Here is a 20,118-nt window from a genome sequence, read left to right on the forward strand (position 1 = left end):
GGAGATGGAGAAAGAGAATAGTGCTGGCACGGGGCAGACGTCTGCCTAATCCTTGGAGGCAAAAGGATGCTCAGTCAGCAAGGTCCTTGACCATTTTCCAGTGAAGTAGTTAATGGAAACCGTCAAGAAGCTGCTGATTAAAAACACTGATGTGCCTGTGCCTATAGTCGAATAGTGAGGGTCCTGTCTGCATTAAAGGACAGCTGAGTGGCCCGGGTCTAGCAGAGCTTTTCTCATGACAGAACCACGTCCAGTTAGAGCTGGGATGGCCCACAGAGGTCATCCACCCAACCACCCACTCCTCGGACGGAGAAAGTGGCCCAAGAGTGGCACCTGGGTCCTCACAGCCTGTCCTCCCGGGCATGTGGGACTGACACGCGTACCGTTCCAGTAACGGTTATTGTCTTCCTGTCGGGAGTTCTGCAGAATTCCTTGTTTGAGATCTCTGGTAAACGTGCACAGATTTCCTGGCATCAGAATAACTTAGCCCTATAGAAAATATCTAAATTTCAAACCAAAAATTGTCACTGAAGTAAGGTTTTGCCTTTTTTCATTGGTAAAAGCATTCATTACTCCTGGAATTGGAAGATACTGAAAAACTGTGGACATTACAGAAAAATACAGTTTAACGTCTTCCCTCGTAACCTTGATGTCTTGAGTAATCGTGTCCCTGTGACCGCTCTCCTGTGTACCCGTGTTCCCGGACCTGATCCCAGAGCACCATCCATCCTCAGCTTCCTCAGTGGGGACCTGGTCCCATTCCTCTACCCAGGGAGCTGGCTTTTCAGGCCCCTCTAGCATGTTGTCAGTGACCCAGAATTTGCTTCTGTTGTCAAAACGGTGGGGTTGCCTCAGAAAATAAAATGTTATTTACTTGACAGATCATCTGGACAGAGCTGTCCATTTGGCATCACCTCTGACAGACCAAAATGGTCCCTGGGGTTGGTATAATATCAGACATAGTACTTCCCCAAAACACACCTGAGGGCCCTGCCAGAGAGATGGCACAGTGTTCCTAGAGCCTCTGACGAAGTCTGCTTCTGAGAACTTGGCCACTGAGAGGCAGGCAAAGTAGAAAGTGGATTTCTGTCATCCCTCTTCCTTCCTCCCTTCTGTGCAGTTAAAACACACCCAGAGCCCATTTCACTCTTTGTGTCATCTGTGCTCTTCTTATGGTGCATTTTCCCCTCAAATTGATTACTTACAAGAATTGGAGAGGTGTATGTGTTGGGTAGTGACCCTTTGGGTGCTGGGGGTGGGAAGGCTTTTTACTGTAGGATAGTAAAGCATTTTTGCCTCTTTATGTGCTACCTTTTAGTATTAGAGGTTGAATAGAAATGTGTGTTGATTTGACAATTTTATGTCTTTGATTTTTTTTTTTTTAAGAAGATGTTGGGGGTAGGAGTTTATTTATTTATTTTTGCTGTGTTGGGTCTTCGTTTCTGTGCGAGGGCTTTCTCTAGTTGTGGCAAGCGGGGGCCACTCTTCATCGCGGTGCGCAGGCCTCTCACTATCGTGGCCTCTCTTGTTGCGGAGCACAGGCTCCAGGCGCGCAGGCTCAGTAGTTGTGGCTCATGGGCCTAGTTGCTCCGCGGCATGTGGGATCCTCCCAGACCAGGGCTCGAACCCGTGTCCCCTGCATTAGCAGGCAGATTCTCAACCACTGCGCCACCAAGGAAGCCCATGTCTTTGATTTTTTAAGGGTGAATATTCATTGAGTTTCCTTTGTCAGAAAATGGATTAAATGCATGGCATTTCTGTCTAATGGTATATAGCTTTTTTCCTTTCTGAACAAATTCTGTGTTGAGAGTACCTTGGCAGGATTGACTTTAAATAACTCAGTTTAAAGAGCAAGCAGGTCTCTGTGACGTTTCTCATTTCCGCTCAGAGCACAGAGAACCAGGGTAGGGACACAAGCTTTCATTTCATCTGATAGCAGCATTTCCCAGCAAAACACAGTTGCTATCGATGTACATAATTGATCACTTTATTAACTGTGGAAAAAAGGGGCCTTATTGAAGTAATAAAGCATAACTTCATTATGTCCTATATGTAGAGAGCAAGCATGTTGGAAAGTGGCTGACAGCTTCCCATTTCAAGGCTGATTCTGATCATGATAATATTTAAGTAGCATTGATTGCTCTCTAATTGGATTTTTGCTTCTGTAGGCCTCTTCCGAAGAGCTGAAAGCGGCCTACCGCAGGCTGTGTATGCTTTACCATCCTGACAAGCACAGAGACCCGGAGCTCAAATTGCAGGCGGAGCGACTGTTTAACCTCGTTCACCAGGCTTATGAAGGTCAGAGCGGGGCTTGGCTCTATAGAAACACCCTGGTAGCAGACACTCAATTTTTAAGAGGCTTGATTTGTAGAGGATAGAAAAAGAGAGTCCTTAGAGGTGTATAAAAGAGGTGGTTAGTTTAGTGCTTTTTACTGACGGGGACCTTTGAAAGAGTAGTATTTTGCTTTGGAAATCAATACGTGTCCAGTAAGTAGAAAATGAGGCTGCAGGTGAAGTAATAGCCCATAGTCTGAATTGCAAGGGAATACTCCAGCTTTAAATCATTTACTAGTTTTCTTCTAAAGGGAACTCTTAGAGGTAAAAGGCTGATCACTACAGACAAGCTCTCTTTGTTCTCTTTTTTTTGTGAGAAGATGCAAAGAACATTTTTTCCATCTGAAAGTGATTTTATTGGTTCTGTAGCATTCAGTTAAGGAAAGGTACTAACAAAAGCAAGAAGATGGTGTTAAGGAGCCTAACAGGAAATAGAATCAAGTAATTCAGATTTTTATATTTATATCTTATGTATTTCAGAAAAAGTTTTGTAATATATTTGTTTATAAAATACTAAAATCACTAATAGGTACAGTTTCTGTTTGAGATGATGCAAAAGTTCTAGAAATAGATTGTGATGGTTACACAACATTGCAAATTTATTTAACACCACTGAATTGTACACTTAAACATGGTTAAAATGATCAATTTTATGTTGTGTGTATTATACCATGATTTTTAAAATTAAAATTAAAATTAAAAAAATATGAAATCACTCTTAGGATCTATGCCAAGTAAAGTAAGTTGTTCATTCCAGAGCCATTTGGTGATTTGCTCCTTAATTAGATTTTCTTTACAAAATAAAGACTTCTCATTGTGGACATAAAAGCGTATTGCTGTATTCACTATAGTTTTACCAGAAAGTTAGATTTCAAATGACCAGTAAAACTGAGACTGTGGCACATATGTGTATACGGTCAGCCTGTGTCTTCACCAAATGTAACTTTTCAGGCTACTTACCTGGTCTGAATAAAGCTTGACCAAAAACTCGTTCCTTTTATTGTATTTGGTTGTTTGAATTACCCACATACTGGATTGTATTGTTTTGGAGATTAGGGGAAGAGTTAACAGAAAATCCCTACCAGTGCTTGTGAAAATGCTGTAGCAGCAGACCTGGCCCCAGTGTTTGGCCTAAAGGGAGACTGAGATGGTGAATAAATAATTCCTTATTAAATCCTAGAGATCAGCTCAAGAAGTTTGGCTCCCAAGTTTTCCGGTGGTCCGCATTTCTTTCTTCCTCATTAGATTTGAGTATGGATAGAGTCATTTACATCATTTTTTAATTAGACCTAAAAATATATGGGAAATCTCAGGTGGGGAAAGATTCAAAGGTCTTGAACAGAAGTTGGCCCAGCAGGGGAGGGAGATAACGACTGTTTGCTGTACGGATGTTCAGGTTCGGTTTGGAGGTCCTTTGAACAGCTCTCACCCTCACTGAACAGTCTTTTTCTGATGTACTTTAGGTGCCATGGCCGACACCATAGTGAGAGGTGTTTGTGTCTTTTAAAAATGATTTACAAATAAAGAAGAGAGGCATCCAAAAGCAAAGAAACAAACCCCAACATAATAATAAGTCAGATTTTTCTGGTCAGAGCCTGTCCCTAGTTTTACATTAGGCTCTGTTAGAAACTGGAATTCACTCTCTCAAGCCAAAATACTTTATAGATTGTGGCAGAAGCTCACTAGGTGCTTTTAAAAAACAACTGTCCTTGGGCTTCCCTGGTGGCGCAGTGGTTGGGAGTCCGCCTGCCGATGCAGGGGACACGGGTTCGTGCCCTGGTCCGGGAAGATCCCACGTGCCGCGGAGCGTCTGGGCCCGTGAGCCATGGCCGCTGAGCCTGTGCGTCCGGAGCCTGTGCTCCGCAACGGGAAAGGCCACAGCAGTGAGAGGCCCGCGTACCGCAAAAAGAAAATAAAAACAAAAACAAAACAAAACAAAAAAATTGTCCTTTAGAGATGCAGGGTCAGTGCACCTCACAACGAAGCGAAGAGTAGCTTGGACATGAAAAATCCAGTGTTTCTCGTTGTAGCCACCTTTAAACATGTCCTCGCTTGGATCTAGGGAGCAATTAGGAGGAAAGACACATTGGGAATGATGGGGTCTCTGGGAAGATTGTGGCTGGAAAGAGAAGAACAAAAAGAGGTGGCCTTGCCTGGTGGTATTGTGGTCAGGACTGAAAGGTGAATTTTGTGCTTTGTAAACATGTTTGCTTTTTAACTTGCAGTGCTCAGTGACCCCCAAACCAGGGCCATCTACGATATCTATGGCAAGAGAGGACTGGAAATGGAAGGATGGGAGGTAAGAGAAGCTTTGTGTCTGGTGTCCCAGGAACGTCACTCAACAGCTACAGAACAACAACCCCCAAATCCCGCACCCTGACCCTGCAGTGATGCCTTTGAGAATATATGAAGACTTCAGAGTCCTCTTCTCGCCTTTATATCTTGGTTTAAGGAATTGGGTTCTACACTTGGCTTTGCCACTTTGTAACTCTGTGAACTTGGGACAGTTAGTCATCCAACTTGTCCTCTGTTTCCTAACCCCTCAGGTGAATAGTAAGAGGGATGGTCTAGGCCAGTAAGTTTTAACCCAGGGGAGGGAGCAGGCCGCTCAGGGGGTGATGGTAGATGGTTTCTGAAAGGGCACAGTTCCTACACTTACCCTCCTTTCACACATATACTTCCTTCCACCCTCCACGGCCCTGAGCCCCTCTTTCTACCCGAGGTTACAACTGAATCTAGGAAGTGTTTGTTGGTGCTGTGTTGTGCGTGTGAACAAAACGGAAGCATGGAAAAGTTGAGAACTACTGGATTAAATTGTCTATAATGACCCTTCCAGCTCTAATGGGCTGTACTATTAGAATGTTACAAATATAGTGAGTAAAACAAAATAAATAGCAAGTATCTATGAAATAGGTTACCTGGACAGCCATACCATGTGGGAACTATCACTAAAATTGGGAACGTTCCGTTTTCTTTCACTCTGCCACTGAGTAGTCTTAGAGCCTTGGGCAAGTCGTTTGACTGCTTTGTACTTCCGTGTTATAACCTAAAAAATAGTGATATGCGGATCAAGTAGAAAAATTAATATGAAAATTTGTTGTAAACTTCTGTATTGCTGTAAGAACATATAGGTGTTATTACTTAATTTCATTACAGAAACTCGGTTCTGATGCCCAAGAAATTCTGGTAGGCTGTTAACGTTAAATTAACTATCATTGAGTTATTTTTTCATCGTCATGTAAGCTTTCCCTTGAAGTTCTTTTGGTATTTGCTCTCACGCGTGCATGACTGTCTATTCTAATTTTAGGGTGAAAACCTTCTAAAGGCCTTTGGATACGGACTGGAAGAGAAGTGAAATGGGATTCTGTTGCCGTTTTCACCACTGCTTGATATTGGTGACTTATGGGCCATTTCCAACCTATAGCCATGTTCTGGTTGCCCACACAGTGAATTGTAGTTGCTGACATTTGAAACTTAGGAGGCTTTGCAGGAAAATCCAGTCTCTTATCTTCTTTGGAAAAATCAGAAGACCTGGTAACGCTGTGCCTAAATTCCCCTCTGAGGCAACAGTCACCCAGGTCTGAGGAGCCCCTGCTGTGGGACTGGACCGTGCTGCCCAGTTTGCCCCAGCCCCTGCCGCTCCCTCCACCCGTCCCACGCCCCGCCTGGCTCCCAGCGGGCGTTTGGCTTCTGGCCTTTGGCTCAGTGGAAATAGCAGTGCGTCATGTCACATTAGTTCATGGTAGCAAAGTGTTGGGTCTAGTGGCTTAGAATTTTTTTCATTAAAAAAAGAAAGTAGAATCCTGTTGAATTTACTAAGTTTCTCCTCATGCCCCAGGTTAAAGCGCCCTTGTGTTTTGAAGCCGTGGGTTGGTTGCAGTTCTTCACGGCAGCAGTCAGGGCCACTGAAAAGCTGCAGGCCTCTCTTGTGTATCTCCTCCTCAGAGTCTAGGGTTCATTCCCAGCAGCATTATTCCCACTCAGTGGAGCAGTGGGGTGACGTCTTCCTGGCAGAATATCGCGTGGTTTCCTATCACCAAACCAAATTATCTCCCCATTAGAAACAGAGAAAAACCATACACACTGTCGTGATTATAAAAGTATGCAGGCAGTCATAGACAGTGACTGGATACGCTTTTATATTCATATGTTTTAGTAGATAACTTTAAGGGAATCAAGTTCTCATCGATCAGAATTGGCTTTTTTTTTTTTTTGCCTCAATACTAAGCCTTCACTGATGATAAAAATGCCTTGAAGGAAAACTACAGGAAGGTACCTCCTCAGATACTTACTGAGAAGAGATGTATGGGTGCCTAACGTATAGTAGGAAAACTGAGCCCACTGTTCATACTGTGAAGGAAGAGTCTCGCTGAACTCGAGCGCTTTATGGAGCTGGCGTCACCGTTCCCTTGAGGAATTCTGCAGCTGGTGGCTTTCTCAGTATGAGGGTTCTCCCATTTCAGTCACAGCCTCCACCCCAGGGAGGAGGCTGTGTTCCCTTCACGCTGTTGCTAGTATTTTTAGACTACTGACCGGTGTCCGTCTGCCATGTGTCTGTCAGTCTAAACCCACGGGTAGTCAGGGAGGGATGGAGGACACGGGCAAAGCCCGTAGTGTTTGGGACGCCTTTAAGCCCAAAATGCCAAAGCAGCCACAGATGTGGCAGTCACTCCTGTCCCAGCTCTGGCATCATCCGCTTTCTGCTGGTGGAGGCTGGGGATGAAATTGAGCGTTTATAGGTTGCATCAAATGTTTACCCTGTTTTCAGGCACTAGGTAGGTTTTTAGTCTTTGTCTATTCTCTTTTTTTTAACCTTCAAGGGACTTCGTCATGCTGTGGCAGGATTCCAAAGGAGTGAGATGCAACCATTCCCAGCTCGTAACACCAGCCATTTTGAGTTCTTAAAGTCGCAGTGTTTGTGCAGATACCCATATTTCAAATGAAGTTGGCCTCTTCAGAATGGCAAAAATCCAGCTTTGAGTTGTGAATGTTCAGACAGTATTGAGTCTGGTAACAGCTGGCAAGTGGAGTGGAAAACCATACAAGTCGGAGGGGCCTTGCAGACGGCAGATTACATTTAGAGGAGCAGCCTTTGGCCCGGATCATCCACACTTTAGTTTTTGTCTGCAGTCCTTTACCTTTATCCATATCTCACTTTTCCCTGCCTCTTTGACATCATTCTTTTTTTTTTTTTTTCCCCCAGGAAAGGTCAGTCGGTACAAACGATAAGCACATTTTAAATGCTGCACAGCAAGAATCCTTTGCTAAGTGTCCAAGTAGGTTGATCATAACCCAAACATAGAGGTTGCAATTCTGCCAGCTTTGTGGCCTGGTAAAACTGCTTTTCATCACTCCTGTGGAAGCTTCATCAGACTTCACCAAGCCAACGTGCTGGCTGACATGTACAACAAATTCTGTCCTGTCTAGGTTCCACTTCCAAGCGCTGGCATCAGGCACCCCAGTTTTACAGAATGCAACAGCTGTTTCTATGACCATTGGAATCTTTAGAGTGCAGCCGCATTTTAGGACAATACTTCTCCAAATACAAAAGCTTGCTGTTAAAAGCTCTATGCCGCTTTTGTCTTATGAACTGTACTGCATCTTCATATTTTATTCCGCCTTCAATTAACGCTAGGGCGATAAGCACTGCAGGTCTCCCAAGGCCTGCAACACAATGAACAGCAATTGCAACAAGCAGGGTCTTCACAAAACTTAATTTTCACAAGACTTAACCAATCATCAACAATCTGGTTAGATGGTGGTGCGCCGTCATCAAAAGGCCAGTCGAGAACATGGATGCCTTCTTTCTCCACAAGAGTAGTGTCATAAGTTGCTTCACATACTCTTACTATTGTGATAACTCCATACTTCTTAAGTTCCTCTATAAATTTGTTTAAGGTCGCATTAGTTGGATTGTGTGTCATAAGAAATCTCATGTTCTCGTAAGTGATTTCCACAGGAGCTGGGCGGTTCATTTGATCCATGTTAATTTAGTTAAAAAACACTCAGTAGGGTTATGAAAGAATTTTTAAAATTGAATACAGAAATGGTGCAAAGAAACTGAGTCTACTTCAATATACTCCACTTGAAATTCTCAGTGGTTTTGAATATGAAGTTGGGAGTAATGGGAAATGAAATGAACCTCCTGACAAGAAGCAGCAATTCTTCAGTGCAGTAATACTGAGGCAAGAGAAAGGAAGTGCACTGAGGTTTACCCCATCCAGGTCAGAACTCTTGTAAAAAATGCTCAGTGGATTTCAATTCAACACTTCTGTGTCCAAGTTCACCACTCTTATGGGGGCTTCTTGGTGGAGTAGTAATGAAGTTCTACAGTTCACTTGTCTGCATAGAGGTCGTGCTGTGCCTGGCAGTAATCTCCACCGCCCTTCAGAAACTCCATAAATGTATGACCAAGAACACCACAGAACTGAGGAATATGTCTGCTCATTGAAGATTGTGGCCTAATCATACAGCCGGTCCCAAGGCGGCGGTGACATGGGCAGCGGCGGCAGGGCAGGGGCGGCAACTTTGCGGGCCGCGGCGGGGGAACCGGACTCTATCTGCCTGACATCATTCTTATAGTGTCTAGGAAAGTCACCCTGCATTAAGAGCTGTAATATGGTCAAGGTCGTGAAAACGAAGACAGAAACTCCCACAGCTGGGAGGAGACTAACAAGACATGTGACTAAATACAATCCTGGGTCCTGGGTCCTGGATCAGCTCCTAGGGCATAACAGCGACGTTCGCGGAAAGACTCGTGGAATCCCAGAAGTCTGGGTTTAGTTAGTGGTAATGTACTAATCTTGGTTTACTAGATTTGACGGATGTTTGTTCCATGGTTCTGTTAGACGTTAACATTTGAGGGAGGCTTGGTGAAGGGTAGTCGAGAACTTTCTGTACTATCTTTGTAACTTCTCTAAAGTTCTAAATAATTTTCTAAAATTATTCCAAAATAAAAAATTGACTCACTAGAATCATAGAATTTTCAAACCAGACAGCACCTCAGGAATCGTGTAGTTTTAATCCCCCTCATTTATAGGAGGAAACTGAAGCTTAGAGAGTGAAGTGACTCACCTGAGGTCTCCCAGGAGTTTCAGGTGGTATTGGAGAGCCTAGGTCTCTGTCCTCTTCCCACTGTGCCACCTGGTTTTACAGGTCTCTCTACAGAGGCCTCATCTACAGAATAAGTCACCCTGACTAGCACAGGGTAGACCTAGTTGGTAAATGATCAAGGTGCACAGTACAGGTATATGGATACATGGGTGGCATATGATACACTCTGTTGACGGAAAACATTGAAAATGTCTATGGTCAACTAATCTATGACAAAGGAGGCAAGGATATACAATGGAGAAAAGACGGTCTCTTCAATAAGTGGTGCTGGGAAAACTGGACAGCTACATGTAAAAGAATGAAATGAAAACACTCCCTAACACCATACACAAAAATAAACTCAAAGTGGATTAGAGACCTAAATGTAAGACCAGGCACTATAAAACTCTTAGAGGGAAACATAGGAAGAACACTCTTTGACATAAATCACAGCAAGATATTTTTTGATCCATCTCCTAGAGTAATGGAAATAAAAACAAACAAATGGGACCTCATGAAACTTAAAAGCTTTTGCACAGCAAAGGAAACCATAAACAAGACGAAAAGACAACCCTCAGAATGGGAGAAAATATTTGCAAACGAAGCAACGGACAAAGGATTAATGTCCAAAATATATAAACATCTCATGCAACTCAATATTAAGAAAACAAACAACCCAATCCAAAAATGGGCAGAAGACCTAAATAGACATTTCTCCAAAGAAGACATACAGATGGCCAAGAGGCACATGAAAAGCTGCTCAACATCACTAATTATTAGAGAAATGCAAATCAAAACTACAATGAGGTATCCCCTCACACCAGTTAGAATGGGCATCATCAGAAAATCTACAAACAATAAATGCTGGAGAGGGTGTGGAGAAAAGGGAACCCTCTTGCACTGTTGGTGGGAATGTAAATTGATACAGCCACAATGGAGAACAGTATGGAGGTTACTTAAAAAACTAAAAATAGAATTAACATATGACCCAGCAATCCCACTACTGGGCATATACCCAGAGAAAACCATAATTCAAAAAGACACATGCACCCCAATGTTCACTGCAGCACTATTTACAATAGCCAGGTCATAGAAGACACCTAAATGCCCATCAGCAGATGAATGGATAAAGAAGTTGTGGTGCATATATACAATGGAATATTACTCAGCCATAAAAAGGAATGAAATTGGGTCATTTGTAGAGACGTGGATGAATCTAGAGACTGTCATACAGAGTGAAGTAAGTCAGAAAGAGAAAAATAAATATCGTATATTAACGCATATATGTGGAACCTAGAAAATGGTACAGATGAACCGGTGTGCAGAGCAGAAATTGAGACACAGAAGTAGAGAAAAAACATATGGACACCAAGGGGGGAAAGCGGCAGGGGGATGGGGGTGGGGGTGTGATGAATTGGGAGATTGGGATTGACATACATACACTGATGTGTATAAAATGGATAACTAATAAGAACCTACTGTATAAAAAAATTAAATTAAAAAAAAAGAAAATGTCTAGTACTTTCCAACTGTAATGATGCAGTTTTGGGGTGCAAATGTCTGAGGGTTACCGAAGGGAGAAAAAGTGACTTGCAGCTGGCTTAGCTTTCTTCCATTCTCCACCGTGATGTACCCTGTGTAAAGGAAGTATAAATAGTAAAGGCCATCAGGGCCTGTGGGAGCTAGAATGAGATGCCTGGCCAAGTTCTTCACGGCTTCAGAGGGACCAGCCATTTTGACTTTACAGTTAGCTCTGATTATGTACCAGCTGTTTGCAGAACTTCTGTAAAATACGACTAGAAATGGGATGACTTAGCACCTTTGGAATATTTGCCTCTTCGTCTGTCACAGAGCGCGGCAGAGAGAAAGTCATTTGCAAAGGTCCAACAGCTAGAATTCCTGAAAGCAAATCTTGTTCTGCTCTGGGCCCCATGGAGGAAGCACGCCATCAGCCCAAGATGGGGTAACTTTGGGGAAGCGAAATAAGAACTAGGAGAGTGAGCGTGCCACATTGGTTAAATATAACTGAGAATGTTTTTGTGAGGTCACAGAGCAATCATTGTCGTGCCATTTGGATTTTCAGTTTGTTCTTGGATTATTTTGTGTTTTTATTTTAAAACTTCCTTTAAAAGAAACACCTCCCCCTTTTTGGTAATTAACAATTTATATGGGAGAGGAGAAAATGTTTTTGTTATTTTTTTCTGCGGACTTGCTAAAAGTGATAGTGAACAAATTTCTCAGTTCTTTTGGGTAGGCCAGTTCTTGTATTTATTTTTCTGTACTGCTGAATAATAAAATCAAGTTGCACAAAACCCCATTTATTGTAATATATATACATACATACATATGCTTTTAGGAAGACACATAAAAAATTAAATGTTAGCCTGTGAGGAGGAGGAGTGTGGGTGAGGGGGAATTGTACTTTTTGCTTCATATCTTTCTGTACTATTTTGACTTTTTGCTATAAGCATGCTTTTTTTTTGAATAATTTTTAAAACTTCTGATTTCCAAGATAGCTTTTTCTCACCTCACCTACCTTTGTAGGTGTTCTCTGAGCAGCCTCAGGACTCCGCGGTATTTCTGCCACTAATACAGGGTCAGTGCTGTTGGGCCTTTTCCCCCCGTCATGCGTCCAGTGACTTTGGTCATGTCTGTCCCGCTCCCGCTCTCTGTTTCTCACAGGCCATAGCGTTCGGGACCCTTGGAAATGACGTGGTCTGCTTTCCTCTCTCACGGGCATGGTACCCGAGGCCCCCGTGGCGCTTCCCTGCCTGTTTGAAACCTCAGCTGGGCTGTCTTGCTTTCGTGATGAGCTCAGAAAGGCTGATGTGGGATGCCTTACCTCCTCACAGATCTGACATCCCTGTGCATCCCCGAGGGCTAGCATGGTCTGCCGATTTGCACCTGAGTACTGGAAGAGTCCCCTGATTCTGAAACACCCAGACCTCATGGCTTAAGGTCCCTTGGTCCAGGATGCTCAAGGGGCACCTCTGGTGGTGGCCCCAGCACATGAGGGAGACGTGCCAGTGCCGTTGTGGATGGCCTTGCCTCCATCTTGACACTTTTCAGCATGTGTTACCTGGGGCTCATTAGGAAATCTAAACTGTGACACTTAAGGTGATGTTTTCTTTGTAAGATTCCTGCAGCCTTGGAGATAAGTGACTAAAATGAAGACAATAATGCTTCAGTCTCTGAAGAGCTGAGGGAAAGCACAACCTTGGGACTGAGCGGGTGTGACGGTGAACCTGGCTTCACCAGGGACCGGGCCGTCGGAAGGGAAAATCCCCACAGTCTCACTGGCGGCTCTTAACCATCCTGAGGGAAAGGAACGGCGGGACACGGTTAATGACGCCGTCTCTTGTGTGTTTTCCTCGCTTTCTGGGCCCTTTGCTGACTCTCCCCCCCCCATTCTGCCTGCAGGTTGTGGAAAGGAGGAGGACACCAGCCGAAATCAGAGAAGAGTTTGAGCGGCTGCAGAGAGAAAGGGAAGAGAGGCGGCTGCAGCAGCGAACCAACCCCAAGGTGAGCCGGGCCAGTTCTGGAGGGAAGGGTTGCAAGGCTCGATTACCAGATGGCAGATCTAAAATAGTCAGTGCTGGTGGCCTTTTATCGTAATAACGTACAGAATCGGGTGGGACAGCATTTTGCTTACTGCGTCTCAAGAGTAGGATCTGCCTGGAAAGCGCTCAGCAGAGCTGCTGGTGATGAGCCAGAGTGAAGGCAAAACCAATCCCCTGGTTTTCCCGGAAGCCAGGAGACTTCTTGAGCGGAAACGCAGGCTAGCTGTCTGAGACCTTTCCCTGTAATCCTGCTGCCCAAGCCCTTGACACGTGAAAATGAATCAGAGGTCTGTGTCAGGAAAGGACAGCCACCTACCCATGCATTGAGGCAACAGGATTCCTTGCAGACCAGTTACGAGACAGAGAGCCAGAGAACGCAGAGGGCTGGGGGTGTTTCCAGACTGCGTGAAGTGAGGGGCGTGCTTTCACCACCCCAGGGCGACGGTGCCGTGAATAGCAGTCACCAGGCTGTTTCCACAGCAACAGGGTGACCACCTTTAACCATCAGTCAAGCCCCCGATGAAGTTGGAGTCGTGTACCCCCGGGACACACCTGAGTCTGAAGGTTACTTTTCAGTCCTGTGTGATCTCCTTTTGCTTGGATGTGGTGGGGAGGCAAATTGTTCTGCGTGCATGCCACGGTCCTGTGGCAAAAGGAGAGCTCGGTCAGTTTGAGGTGCCTGTTACGCTGAAGGGCTAACTGCACGTGGCCCGGTGTTCCTGTTCCACGGTGTTTAACGAGGGGCGCAGCATCCAGACGCTGTCTTTGCAGCCGGGATAGCCCGGCAGGCAGCTGAAAATCTTCTAAGGAAAAAGAACCAATGCTAGCTTACAACTGGGAAGCGTGATGTTACGAGCTTCCGATCAAATATGTTCTAGAAAATGGAGTTTTCTAAGACCCCTACCGCATTTAAAGGTCCAGATACTCAGAAGACTCCCATCTCTTTGAATCCTACATTTCAAAGTATACTGGTAAACGCCAGCGCCTCTCCTTCCCTCCTGCCATCCCCTTTAGTGGAGGACAGCTTCAGGAATGTAGTTAACTTTGGGTCAGTGGAGGTAGAGACTTGAAACACCGGTTGAACCAAGTCGGGGTGTGAGATGCTGAGAGAGCTGAAAATCTTCGAGGTGCCCTGAAGTGTGCTAACGGGTTCCCTTCTCAGGTATCCCAGCCAGTGCACTGGAGGAGGTCTGCGTACAGGTCAGCCTTGGCATGTGGGGCTCAGGGTCGGGAGCCGGGGTGGAGCCTGGCAGGGGCAGTCTGATGCTGTGCTGCCTTTGATTTGCTGGCTGAAGTTTTGCTGCATTCGGAACAATGAGGGGGAAAGACCGCATCACAGTAGCCCGAGCCTCTGTGTCCCGTGATAAAATGGGCCACCTGGGTGTGCGCGGTGATTGCTCACTGGGATCGTACGGAAATGTGTCTCCAGGCCATGTTTCTGTGAAATGAGGGAGCACAGCTGTGACCATTTCACACATGCCTGCAAGATATTGTATGATTCCCAATACTTTGCTGCTTCTAGAAAGTGCTGCCAAAGAAATAAGACATTTTCTAACCGGAAATACTGAGCGGAAACCAGATGCCGGCTCTGGCATTCTGAAGAGAGGTTTAGCTGGATCTTTTATTCCACTTCTGAGTGTTGTTGCTTTGCAAGATGAGCAGAAAGATTTAGAATGTTCTCATCCTAAGACGAAAGGGGTGATCTCTTTTAAGAAGACCACAGGGAGGTCTTCCCTGGTGGCGCAGTGGTTAAGAATCCACCTGCCAATGCAGCAGACATGGGTTCGAGCCCTGGTCCAGGAAGATCCCACAGTCTGTGGAGCAACGAAGCCCGTGTGCCACAACTACTGAGCCTGCGCTCTAGAGCTCGTGGGCCACAACTACTGAGCCCACGTGCCTAGAGCCTGTGCTGTGCAACAAGAGAAGCCATCGCAGTGAGAAGCCCGCACACCACAACGAAGAGTAGCCCCCACTCGCCGCAACTAGAGAAAGCCTGCGCGCAGCAACGAAGACCCAACGCGGCCATAAATAAATAAATAAATAAGTTAATTAATTAATTTTTTAAAAAAGAAGAAGACCACAGGAGAAGGACACCTTTGATGACCTTGGGGCTTGGTACGGCCTGTCACCCAGACCTGCACTGAGGATCACAGCTTGTAGGGCATGGACAGACTGGGTGACGTTCGTGGTGCTGCTGTCTGAAACTTGCATGGGTATTTTTCCATTTTCACCAATAAGGGTTCATTGGGTAGGAATTTTCCAGGAGGAGTGTGTACCAAGAACAGACAAAAAGGTCAAGTGGGGAAACCCGTAGGTTGGAAATACTGGCTCTGACACAGTGATACAGGACGCAGAGCTCACCCTTTGACCTATGTGCAGTTTTCTTATTTGGAAAATGAGGATACGTCCCCTAACCACCACGCCAAGTTGTTAAATGATTGAAAAAATATGAAATAGATGTTAATTTATTAGGGAAAGACAAGCCTGCTATGTAAGTGCAAAGTGGCACGTGTACCAGGGTGAGGCACGTGTACCAAGGTGAGGCACGTGTACCAGGGTGAGGCACGTGTACCAAGGTGAGGCACGTGTACCAAGGTGAACTTAAGGACTAAATTTTGCTTCAGCACCTCATTCGGCACCGTGTGGGAAACACGGCTTGTTTGTTGGCTTGGTTGGGTAGTTCATTGCCTCTGGTGGCTGGCTGGGTTTGGGTGGGGTCTGTTAGTTGGATTCTGGAAATGGCCCTCTGCTGATACCATCCACCTGCTCCTGTGGCCGAGGCCCAGTGGCTTCAGTGTGGCCAGTCACCTGTGAGTCTTGGCTTGTGTGAAGGTGCCCTGGACAGCACTGCGGGGCCGGAAGGAGTGAGTGCCGTGCCCAGCTCCAGTGTGTATCCCCTTTCCCTCCCCACCCTCCAGCCAACAGGGCACGCGGGCTCCACGTATGCTGGGGGCAGCGTGGGAGAACCTTGCACTTGGCGTCAAGAGCTCTGGCTTCGGATTCCACCCCCAGCCCTAGTTCTGCACCCCGGGTCCAGCCACTTCTCCAGTCTTAGCTCAGTTTCTCCCTGTGTGAAATGAGAGGTTTGCCATGAGGCCCAGTGCTTGGGGTCAAATCCTCAGACCCCAGAGTCCTTAGCTTAATTGCTTGTTTTCTGTCTTTAGGGCCACGTGGGAATAAATTCCTCTGTCTGTATTTCCTGCTGGAAAACACCAAGCTCAGGTTGCTGGGGCCCTGGGGCCTCCAGGGCCCTGCACACTGAGCCGGGGTGAGGGGGGTTTATGACCAGACAGACGATGAGGTCCGTCTGCATCTCAAGGGCTGTGTGTGACTGGAGTCTTGACTGGACGCCCCTGGCCTTCCTCCCTGCGTCTTGAAGACCCCTGTTTTACTTGCATAATCCACCTCTATTTCTTGCCTTTTAGAGACTTAAGATCATACGATAGGCTCGTTCTGTGCCATGTTCACATCATATTGATTATTGTCATTCCTTTCTTTTAATACCCATAAATCTTCTCTCTCTGTGGACAGCAGCCAGTTTGGGAATCGGACTTTTCACTGCCTTCCTAATGAGCTTGTCCAGACCCCATAGGAAGCAAGGGCATTAAGTCAAGGATTGCTTAGGGGGCTTCATTGTCCGACTCTGAGAGTATCAACTCGTTTCTTTTGAACGCTGTTACATAAGAGTTTCGTGGAGATTGTTACTGTATTCCCTGGACCATTCATTTTCCTTTCTCCTTCTGCTATTACAGAGGTTGACATAAACTCCCTGGTAAGACCTTCTTTCTGGTTTTAGAAAGGCCATCTTATCAGTGGTTCCTATAATAGCTGAAAAACAAAATTTAGCTTTATCAGGAAAAAAAAGTTAAATAATATATCAAGGAAGACATGTAACCTTAATCCCAAAAAGATGTAAAGATATAGGAGTACATCTTTACATGAAGATGTATGAGTACAGGGCTTCCCTGGTGGTGTAGTGGTTAAGAATCCACCTGCCAGTGCAGGGGACACGGGTTCAAGCCCTGGTCCGGGAAGATCCCACATGCTGCGGAGCAACTAAGCCCATGCGCCACAACTACTGAACCTGCGCTCTAGAGCCCGCGAGCCACAGCTACTGAAGCCCACACACCTAGAGCCTGTGCTCCGCAACAAGAGAAGCCACCGCGATGAGAAGCCCACGCACCTCAACAAAGAGTAGCCCCCACTCAGCGCAACTAGAGAAAGCGCACGTACAGCAATGAAGACCCAACACAGCCGTAAATAAATAGAAAGATAGATAGGTAAATTTATTTTTTTTAAAAAAGATGTATGAGTACATTACTCAATTATTATTAAAGGATTTTTTTAAAAGGTTTGTTTTGGTTGCCATGGCTATGATCATAGCCGTCGGAATGAGCCCGTGGTTACGGCTTCAGTCTGTTCCGTGGAGGTGATTCTGATGTCATAAACTGAATCGGCTGGGCTGACAGGATAATCGTGCAGAAGAAAAGCTGTTGGAACCCATATGTTTGTCATGCTCGGTGGCAGAAAGGGGCTGCTATTGAAATTGAAGAAGTTGGACGTTGTCCCTTTTAAGGAGGAGGGACCAAGTCTGGGAAAGCGCTGAGCTAGAAAGCAGGTCTTTGGAGGAGAGGAGGGAGGCGGCCGACTGTGGCGAGGCATAGAGGAAGCTACTTGAGTGGGTCGCGGCTGCACCCGCATCCTGCCAGCATGACCACTTACATAAGCAGGGTGTCAGGATAAAGTCCATGGGGCAGAGGTCTGGGGCAGGGGGAGTGGCTGGGACCGAATCGCTCTTAGAAGCCCTGGTAAATTTGAGTTGGCTTCTCCGTAACAGTGGAGAGTACAGGCTCCAACTTCGATCTCAGACAAAACGGTCCCGTGGAGACAGTCTCACAAGAGCCACCACGGGTTCATCGGCAATAAAAAGGGCAAATTTCACCTCGCCTCTTACTGTGATAGCCTCTTCTGGTGGAATTTTCAATTAGTACATAGTTACTATCGAGACTGCATTTGACAGAAATTTCTCACATTATCCTTGTGGCCAGATAAAGAAATATAAACACAGAAATATTCAGAATGAACTACCATATGACCCAGCAATCCCACTCCTGGGCATATACCCAGAGAAAACCATAATTCAAAAAGATACATGCACTCCAATGTTCATTGCAGCACTATTTACAATAGCCAGGACATGGAAACAACCTGAATGTCCATCAATAGAGGAATGGATAAAGAAGATGTGGTACATATATACAATGGAATATTACTCAGCCATAAGAAGGAATGAAATTGTGCCATTTGCAGAGATGTGGATGGACGTAGAGACTGTCATACAGAGTGAAGCAAGTCAGAAAGAGAAAAATATCATATAGTAACGCATGTATGTGAGATCTAGAAAAATGGTACAGATGAATCTATTTACAAAGCAGAAACAGAGGCATATGCACTCTAGAGCCCGTGAGCCACAACTACTGAGCCCGTGTGCCACAGCTACTGAAACCCGTGTGCCTAGTGCCCGTGCTCTGCAATAACAAAACCACCACAGTGAGAAACCCGCACACCACAAGAAGAGTAGCCCCCACTCGCCACAACTAGAGATAGCCCGCGTGCAGCAACGAAGACCCAGCGTAGCCAAAAAGAAATATAAATAAATAAATTAATCAATTTTTAAAAATAGAGGCATAGACGTAGAGAACAAACATATGGACATCAAGGGGGGATGGGGGGATGGGATGAATTGGGAGATTGGGATTGACATATATACACTGTTGATACTATGTATAAAATAGATAACTAATGAGAACCAATTGTATAGCACAGGGAACTCTCCTTGTTGGTCTGTGGTGACCTAGATGGGAAGGAAATCCAAAAAGGAGAGGAGATATGTATACCTAGAGCTGATTCACTTTGCTGTACAGCAGAAACTAACACAACATTGTAAAGCAAGTATACTTCAATAAAAACTTTTTTTTTAATTAAAATAAATAAAAATATTCAGGATGGAACATTCCTGGCTGAATGAACAACTGATTCTACTCAGAGGGTTGATTAAGATATCGATTCCAACCTGGTGACAAGCTTCTCATTGTGGGAGAAAGGCTCTAACTTGACACACTCAGAATTTCTGGGAATGATGTCAGTGAGGATGTGTGTGTCACATTCACAGGTGACCCAAGGTGGAAGGACAAAGCCAAGATTCTAAAAGATCCCAGTAAACTAGAGTGGAAGGGATAAATGTGCTGGCTGAGAGAAGGGGAGACAGGGAAATGATGGTCTTTAATTGACTCCCTGGCTTAAGATCAGCAACAAGGAACAGAGCCGACAGCGGGAAGATGATTTGGGCTTGGTATAAGGAACATTGAACAAGGCAGCCTGCTGGGGATTAATGGAGACTGCACTTTTATCCACACAGTGTGCCAGTGGGCTGGGTGGGGTATATAATGAAGATAAAAATATTGGGTTGGCCAAAAAGTTCGTTTGGTGTTCTGTAAGATGGCTCTAGTAGCGCTTAGTTGTCTTTAACTTCATTCAAAACAATTTTGTTAGATTGTATTGTGACAGCTGTCATATCAGCATGCATTTTTTAAAAAACGTATCAAAATTGATGAATTTTTATGGAGCCATTTTAATATTTAAAAAAGTAACATTTTCAGCATATTATGCTTTATTATTTCAAGAAAGGTAAAAACACAACTGAAATGCAAAAAAAAAGATTTGTGCAGTGTATGGAGAAGGTGCTGTGACTGATCAAATGTGTCATAAGTGGTTTGCGAAGTTTTGTGCTGGAGATTTCTCGCTGGACAGTGCTCCACAGTCGCTAGACCAGTTGAAGTTGATAGCGATCAAATCGAGACATTAATTGAGAAGAATCAATGTCACACCACGTGAGAAATAGCCGACATACTCAAAATATCCCAATCAAGCGTTGAAAATCATTGGCACCAGCTTGGTTATGTTACTTGTTTTGATGTTTGGGTTCCATGTAAGTTAAGCAAAAAAAAACCTTGATTGGGCTTCCCTGGTGGCGCAGTGGTGGAGAGTCCGCCTGCCGATGCAGGGGAGACGGGTTCGTGCCCCAGTCCGGGAAGATCCCGCATGCCGTGGAGCGGCTGGGCCCGTGAGCCAT

The 20,118-nt window shown here is 45.2% G+C and overlaps 2 protein-coding genes and 1 pseudogene across 3 annotated transcripts in view; 1 reads left to right on the forward strand and 2 right to left on the reverse strand.

Moving 5' to 3' along the window:
- The window catches only part of DNAJC11 (DnaJ heat shock protein family (Hsp40) member C11), a 71,149-nt gene that overhangs the window by 22,462 nt on the left and 28,569 nt on the right, over window positions 1-20,118 (forward strand). Inside the window, exons 2-4 of the mRNA XM_082660724.1 lie at window positions 2,169-2,298; window positions 4,560-4,633; window positions 12,847-12,948. Of these exons, the coding sequence (XP_082516850.1) occupies window positions 2,169-2,298; window positions 4,560-4,633; window positions 12,847-12,948 (306 nt within the window). The remainder of the gene's footprint in view (window positions 1-2,168; window positions 2,299-4,559; window positions 4,634-12,846; window positions 12,949-20,118) is intronic.
- LOC309829765 (protein tyrosine phosphatase type IVA 1-like) lies at window positions 7,799-8,318 on the reverse strand (annotated as a pseudogene). The gene has a single exon. The product of its transcript is annotated as a protein tyrosine phosphatase type IVA 1-like (transcript).
- On the reverse strand, window positions 8,572-8,956 carry LOC309838561 (uncharacterized protein). The gene has a single exon (XM_082679714.1). It carries the CDS (start codon window positions 8,801-8,803, stop codon window positions 8,669-8,671), a length of 135 nt encoding a protein of 44 aa, XP_082535840.1. The 5' UTR covers window positions 8,804-8,956; the 3' UTR covers window positions 8,572-8,668.

This window comes from Grampus griseus (genome assembly GCF_964374135.1).
Source record: "Grampus griseus genome assembly, chromosome: 1".
Classification (NCBI taxonomy): Eukaryota; Metazoa; Chordata; class Mammalia; order Artiodactyla; family Delphinidae; genus Grampus; species Grampus griseus.